Raw genomic sequence first — 7,166 nt, forward strand, 5'->3', positions numbered from 1 at the left:
AGAATGGCTCTTTTGAATATTCCCTCGAACAATGTAATGCTTTCTCGCAGATTTTCCTGTCTGTTCTCATGCGTAAATCGATCGTTTGAGGCAACAGGGGGATCCCAAATGTAAGGAAGCACTCAGTTCCCTGATGGAAATGCCGACCCTCAAATCTCCTGGGAATTCTTAATCCCTAAGGGATTAGGCACCAGTGCATTTGCAGATGTGACGTACCCAAATAAAGGTTTTATTGTTTCACTTGTCTTAGTTGTGATGAGATACTGTATATTGTCTCAAAAGAATTACAATGTTCACCCAAACATTTTAATTCTCTCATCATTTACTCACCCTCATGCCATCCCAGTTTGTATGACTTACTTTCTTCTGTTGAATACAAACAGATTTTTTTTTTTTAAAGAATATCTCAACCGTAGGTCCATACAATGCAAGCAAATGGTGACCAGAACTCTAAAAGCTCCAAAAACCACAAAGTCAACGTAAAAGTAATCCACAAGACTCCAGTGGTTGAATTGGTTTTCTGAAGCAAACCAGTTGGTTTTATGTGAGAACAGACATAACAATAGCGCCATCCAGTGCGCTGCACATGCGTCCAGTGCTAGGAAGTATAATCAAGCTTGAAATCATGATGGTGCCCAGAGACTGCAAAGACAAGATGTGAAAAAGGAGTTACATTTTGGTCTGTTCTCACCCAAATTGGACTGCTTCAGAAGACATTGATTAAACCACTGGAGTCTGATGAATTACATTTATACTGACTTTATCGCCTTTTTTGAGCTTTTGGCATTCTGGTCACCATTCACTTGCATTACATGGGCATACAGAGCTGAGATATTCCTCTAAAAATCTTCATTTGTGTTCAGTAGAAGAGAGAAAGTCACGCTGGGATGGCATGAGGATGAGTAAATGATGAGAGAATTTTCATCTTTCGGTGAACAATACCTTTAAAAATGTGTTGCATTATCAAACCAAGTGTAATATGTTATTTTATAGTAGATAAACTAGTATATCTATTGTTTTATATCAAAACTAAAAATTAAATGAAATATTTAAACAAATTTGTGCTACAGCTTTGTCCACTGCATATGATCAGTGTTGGCATGCCAGTCTGGTTCCTCGTGTAACAAATGTTAATTGTGTGAGTCCGTGGTGAGCACAGTGGCAGCGACACGCTCAAATGAGCAGTCACAGAAGAAAAAAACCTGACATCCTACCTCCATTCATGAAGATCAGTATTTAAACCCCTGTTTTCTTTGCGTTTCGTATTTTTGGGGTGCAGGACGGCTGGCAACATTAATTGTTTTAAGGGCATGATGCTAAATCTGTTGCTGATTTTGTCTGTGGTTTCGCTGGCACACAGTGATTATGGTGAGTGATGGAAGATGCATTGATAAATGTCCTCTTTATTGATGTAGAGTATTATAGGTAAAACCGTTTCCAAAGTAAATATGTTGACAGAAATGTAAAATGTATCTTTTGGCTTTAAGGAATTTAGTCATCATTGTGTTTTTGGAGTATATCACAGATTCATACGATTTTCCCCTCAATAGATTTCTGTTATGTTGAAGAGCATTGTGGTGAGTTCTTTTTAATTAAAAAATACATTAATAATAAATTATTCATGATGCCAAAAGCAACCATCTTTGACATAGTATTTCCACAACATCTTCTAGGGTAATTTTTTTTTTTATAAAAATGTTTCTTTTAGATCCATATGCATGGGGTGACAGCTACCCCTCCTGTCATCCTCTTCTGTACAGCCATCATTCTCCGATCAACCTGAACCATGAGTTAATAAGGAACGATTCTTTAGACTCTCTGCATCTGGAAGGTTTTAATTTGACCCATAAAGGTCAATGGAAACTGAGAAATCAGGGTCACTCAGGTAATTTACTTTCTTCATCCTTAAACACTGGATTACACTGCACGATTTAAAATCTTTGAGAATACTAGGCATCACTTTGAAAATCACTACAGACAAAAAATGCCCATCGCACATGGCCGTGAGGGTTGAGGTGAAATTTGTGTTTAAGTCATGTAGTGTAATCTATCTTGGAAAAGCCTAGGAATGAGGCTATTTAGGTATTCAAATAAACACAGATGTAATTAATTGACCTTTATTTAGCATATACGTTTATCAAAGCAACTTGGAGAGTATTTTAAGCTATAGTTTTTTTTATTAGTAGTAAGTAACAAGTAACCCATGAACTTTGCATCACTAGTGCCATGCTCTGTCGGTTGAACTACTGGAACTGTAGCTCCGCTAACTTTTCATCTGAACAACATCTCTTTTTGTCCAGTTGTGCTGGAGGTCGGTAACGGTATGCAAGTGAGTGGCGCAGGACTTCCTGGAACTTATCGCACCGTCCAGTTACATTTTCACTGGGGAAGTGTCTCCTCAAATGGATCGGAACACACCTTGGACAACATGAGGTTTCCTATGGAGGTGTGGGCCTTTATTTCACCATATCTCGGAACTAATAAACTTAAAGTACCAGTGGAGATCACATCACAAATTTGTATGCAATTCTGACGTTTACAGATGCACATAGTTAACATCAAATCCACACATCCAAACTTGACATCTGCACTGGAGGACGCAGCTGGTCTTGCTGTGCTTGGAGTCTTCATTGATGTAAGGCACATTGTTATTATGTTGGCTTGACAAAGCCAACATACTGTTATTCTAAAAACATGGTTTGTGTTTTTTTTTTTTTTTTTTAATTCTAAACCAAGACCTAAATATCTGACTGTAACTCCTCATAGAGCTTTCAAGCTACATCCACCAAACTTGGCACAGACCTTCAGACTGTTCTTACTCTTGTTGCTGTTGCTTTTCTAACTGATCAGAATTACGGTTTTCGCACAACAGGCGATCAAACATTTCCCAAATCCCATTGACCAACATTAACGGACTGTTCAAACAGGCCAACACTATTCAAACTCCAACTGCCAAAATATTCAAATGTAAACAAGGTTTGTTCAATATCATTTTAAAGGTGGCGTTTTTGCACAATGAAAACTTTCAGCCCATCTCAAGCGCACTTCCTTCTGTCGCCTACAAAGGTTGGTTGAGACTAAACTGTGATTTGCTTTAAAACGGGTGATTCTGTAATAAAAATTCAGAGTTGGTGTGGAAGTTCAATCCAAATACTGAATTTATTGTGTTTTTTTTTTTTGTAGGACAAGCTAAATCAATCAGGCCTTTTCCTCTTATTGACCTGTTACCTCAGAACAACTTGACGCAGTATTATAGATATCATGGCAGTCTCACAACGCCACCATGTTCACAGGTGGTTTTGTGGACCATTTATGAAGTTCCCATCTATATTTCATGGACTCAGGTAAGAACACATGTGTGACTTAAGCTTGAAACATTCATAAAGCAAAGCAAGTACGCTCAAAGACTTTCTAGCAAGTCAGTCCATTGGTGGCCATCTTTGGAGCATTCTCTGGCAGCTATTTTTCTATGTAAACAAACAGTATACAATAGCAGCTCCTTTCTACTTGAATGGAGAAAGACGGAAATCTGCAAAACGATTGGTCAAATATACGAAAACATTTCAAATCAGCAGTAAAATCTGACATCACTGGAATCTTAAATTGTGCTTCTTTACCTCAGATTACACAATGCGCATGGCGTACTCGAGTTGATTGACAGGCTCTTTTACCTGTAAGGCAGGAATTTTATTTCTACATCCGTTGACCGTTGAGCATTCCAATTTCTCCCATTCTTTTTAATAGAAGTGGCCCATCTCTCTTAAATAGTCTCTGATAACAGTCAGTTTAGATCACATGAGTCTTCTAAACCAATTATATAATGGCCCTGACCTCAAGGATCCACATTTAGAGTGTTACTACAGTAAAACGCTGTTGTGGATACCAAACAAATGATGGCGAGAGCTGTAAAATCAAACCTACCCATCACAAAATTGTCCATGACTTTTCTTATAAAACACCTATTTATTTGTAGTAAACTCCACACATAGTTTATCATATTTAACTACAAAATATTTGTTTAGTGTAAAACATGTTGAAGATTAGTGGGCAAGTGATGAGCTGTTTCCTCAAAAAAAGCAGTTTCTTTAGCATACTGGTCAAACTGAACAAACTATGGTCTCCTTATCCGTGTACAGTCTTGTACCCCTTTGAGTACTATGTATGTACAATGGAACCACATGCTTGCAATGCATTAGCCAAGCATTCATGTCTGCAGTTGCGTACTTGCGCAGAGTATTGCTGCGTCCAAATTTGCATTCTCCTTTAGTATGCCTGACTGGTTGGAGAAACTATATCTAATTTACTATATATAAACTTTATAACCAATCAGGTAGTGCTTTACTCATCAAAATAAATGATCCTTGCCTTTCCATCCTATCTTTTGGAAATCCACTTCCTGGACATACTTTATACGGGAACATGGGCATTGTACCATGGCCGAATATGTGACGTTGTCAGGGCTGGACAGGTAATCTGGCATACCGGGCATTTTCCCAGTGGGCCGACGCACTTTGGGGCCGATCAGGGGAGGACTGGCCTTCGGCCCGTTTCATCGGGAGAACCGGGGGGTCCGGTGTGTCGGCCGCGAAACGGGCCGAATGGGCCGCGATAAGCAAAAATTAGCTGCTACGTTATGCAGAACGGACCACAAAACGGCGTCGCGATATGCAGAAAGGACAGCGATGTCCCCCCCATGAAATGTAAAATCCCAGGCCGATTTCTCTTCCCGGTCCAGCCCTGGATGTAGTAACAACAAATTTGAAAATTGTTTACAATTTAACCACAATGAAAACCGTTATTGGTTTATATAGCACTTGCAGTTGAAAAAAGTCAGAATCTCGACGGATGAAGTTGTAGTCATTCACGTATTTCTCGCCTACTGTTTTATGAATTTTGAGGATTTGGACAACCTACTCCATTGGCATACTTCTATTGGCACTTTATTAGGAACACTATGGTGCTAATAAAGAGCCTGACGTGGTTTGTACAGAGTGGTTATCTGAGTTACTGTAGCCTTTCTGTTAGCTCGAACCAGTCTGGCCATTTTCCATTGACCTCTTTCATCAACAAGGCACTTTTGTCCGCAGAACTGCCGCTCACTGAAAGTTTTTTGTTTTTGGCACCATTCTGAGTAAATTCTAGGGACTGTTGTGTGTTAAAATCCCAGGAGATCAGCAGTTACAGAAATACTCAAACCAGCACATCTCTCACCAACAATCATGGCATTTTTTCCCCATTCTTATAGTTCATGTGACGTGATGCTCCTGACCCATATCTGCATGATTTTATGCATTACACTGCTGCCACACAATTGGCTGATAAGATAATCACATGAATAAGCAGGTGTACAGGTGTTCTGGATCTGGTCATTGAACGCACCTTGAATATATAGTTTGCAGGTCTTTGGTGCAGTTATATTTATGCCAAATATAAATGTTGTTTCTAAACAGGTGAATAGAAATTAATATTTGATTTATTTTGTAAGTTTGAACAGTTTGTGAGTGGAATATATTCCACTGAAGAAGAAGCAGATGAACAGGTTCTCCTGCATGACAACTACAGACACGTCCACCCAACATACAGTCGGACCGTGTACGCTTCCAAAGACGCCAAGCTACTCACCAATGGTGTTTCCTCGCTTGTGATTTTTCAGCTTTTAAAAATTGTTCTGTTCATTGTGTTTTTAAACGTTTAGCATTTGGACACTGTAGGACCACAACACATAACATCTACTTTAATGAGTCTGGAGTCTGTTCTTGGTTTGGCATCCAATTCTGTGGCAAAAACTACTCAGTATCATGATCCAGCCTAAATGAAACACTGCAGTAGTTAACCAAGGGCAATTGTTTAGGACATGATTTGTGAGAAAAGCTAATTGTAGTTGAGAGTTAGATTGCACAACAGCCCCATTGATAATCACAGGGTTTCATGACTATTCATACTAAGCTGTTAATACTTGAGTGATTATCCTTGTAGGGTATCCCCATTTACGTATTACCCTCGTCTTTGTTGAACCAGTTCACCCAAAGCCTTTTCTCTCGTGAATTCCCCCTTGTCATATGTAAAGGCCACTGTTTAAGAGGTATTTCGAATGATCTAGAAGATAACGTTTCAGCTCATTGCATAGGATTCAGGTTGACTATTAAGAGTAACCTATAGCCATTCTATATCATGTATGTAAATACAAACCAAACTTGGAAAAGCCAGTGTTGATTTTATCATTCCATGGAAAACAAACTTACCTCAGATGCAAATTACTTTATATACTGATGTATATACATAGTTAAGATGGCAATAGTTTGACTTAAGTGCAAAGTTTTCTTATAAAATAGGACTGATGTACATGAAAAGTGTTTAAATAAAACTGAAATGACACCGTGCAGTCTGATTGCTTGTATTGTGTGAGCCAGTCAAAATAGACAACCATGTAGTTGTTGTGGTGGTCATACCCATCACGTCCTGTTACTGACACTGGGGGCACTGCTCACTTACACAAAGAACAGTTGTTTCTCTTTCGAGGGTACTATGTATGTTAAGTTTTGTCAGTGAGGTCACTCCCTGGTGCTCACTGACAGAAGAAAACATTCACTTGACAAGCTCAACCTGAAACTTAAGGGCTATTTAGGTAGAAACTGTATAGACTTAAATCTCTGTTACCAAACTTGCATCAAATGGCTTCTGCAGACTTGACTGGGGCCATGAAGAGTAACTCAAGATAATATGAAAGCCAGATGGTGAGGAAGGGCTGTGCTGACACCATCCATTGACTAAATTATCTGAAGGTATTAATCCTAATTAAATTCGGATTAGCCTGCCCCTGTTAACTCCAAACCTAGAAATCCATTGTGAAAGAACATCCAAATTTTTGTATACATTGGCGAGAATAAGTATGTGGACCTTTTGGAATTTCCTGCATGTATGTATAAATTAAAATTACAATAATGAACAAACATAATCTGTTTGAACTAATAACACAAACAATTTTTTTGTTCTTTTACATACTGAAAAACATTCACAGTGTAGTTTAGAAAAAGTATGTGAACCCCTAGGCTAATGATGTCAACAACAGCTAAGTAGAGTCAGGAGTTGGCAAACCTGGCATCCAATTAATAAAATGAGATTGTAGGTGTGGGTTAGAGCTTCTTATAAAAAGCACAAACATTTTG

At 38.7% G+C, this 7,166-nt stretch overlaps 1 protein-coding gene across 1 annotated transcript; it reads left to right on the forward strand.

The window, feature by feature from the left end:
• The first annotated feature begins 1,159 nt into the window (after positions 1 to 1,159).
• On the forward strand, positions 1,160 to 6,326 carry LOC127637041 (carbonic anhydrase 4-like). The gene is made up of 8 exons (XM_052117888.1): positions 1,160 to 1,368; positions 1,551 to 1,577; positions 1,709 to 1,885; positions 2,301 to 2,446; positions 2,543 to 2,635; positions 3,000 to 3,066; positions 3,184 to 3,344; positions 5,486 to 6,326. The coding sequence occupies exons 1-8, from the start codon at positions 1,311 to 1,313 to the stop codon at positions 5,693 to 5,695; spliced, it is 939 nt and encodes a 312-aa protein (XP_051973848.1). The 5' UTR covers positions 1,160 to 1,310; the 3' UTR covers positions 5,696 to 6,326.
• Positions 6,327 to 7,166: the final 840 nt, after the last annotated feature.

The sequence above is a fragment of the Xyrauchen texanus genome, chromosome 44 (genome assembly GCF_025860055.1).
Source record: "Xyrauchen texanus isolate HMW12.3.18 chromosome 44, RBS_HiC_50CHRs, whole genome shotgun sequence".
Taxonomy (NCBI): Eukaryota; Metazoa; Chordata; class Actinopteri; order Cypriniformes; family Catostomidae; genus Xyrauchen; species Xyrauchen texanus.

Bases quoted from the DNA above. Each gene is read 5' to 3' on its own strand.
- LOC127637041 (XM_052117888.1), top strand. From the start codon at position 1,311: ATGATGCTAAATCTGTTGCTGATTTTGTCTGTGGTTTCGCTGGCACAC. The intron at 1,369-1,550 runs GTGAGTGATGGA...TCCCCTCAATAG, and splicing joins GCTGGCACACAGTGATTATG to ATTTCTGTTATGTTGAAGAG. The intron at 3,067-3,183 runs GTTGGTTGAGAC...TTTTTTTTGTAG, and splicing joins TCCTTCTGTCGCCTACAAAG to GACAAGCTAAATCAATCAGG.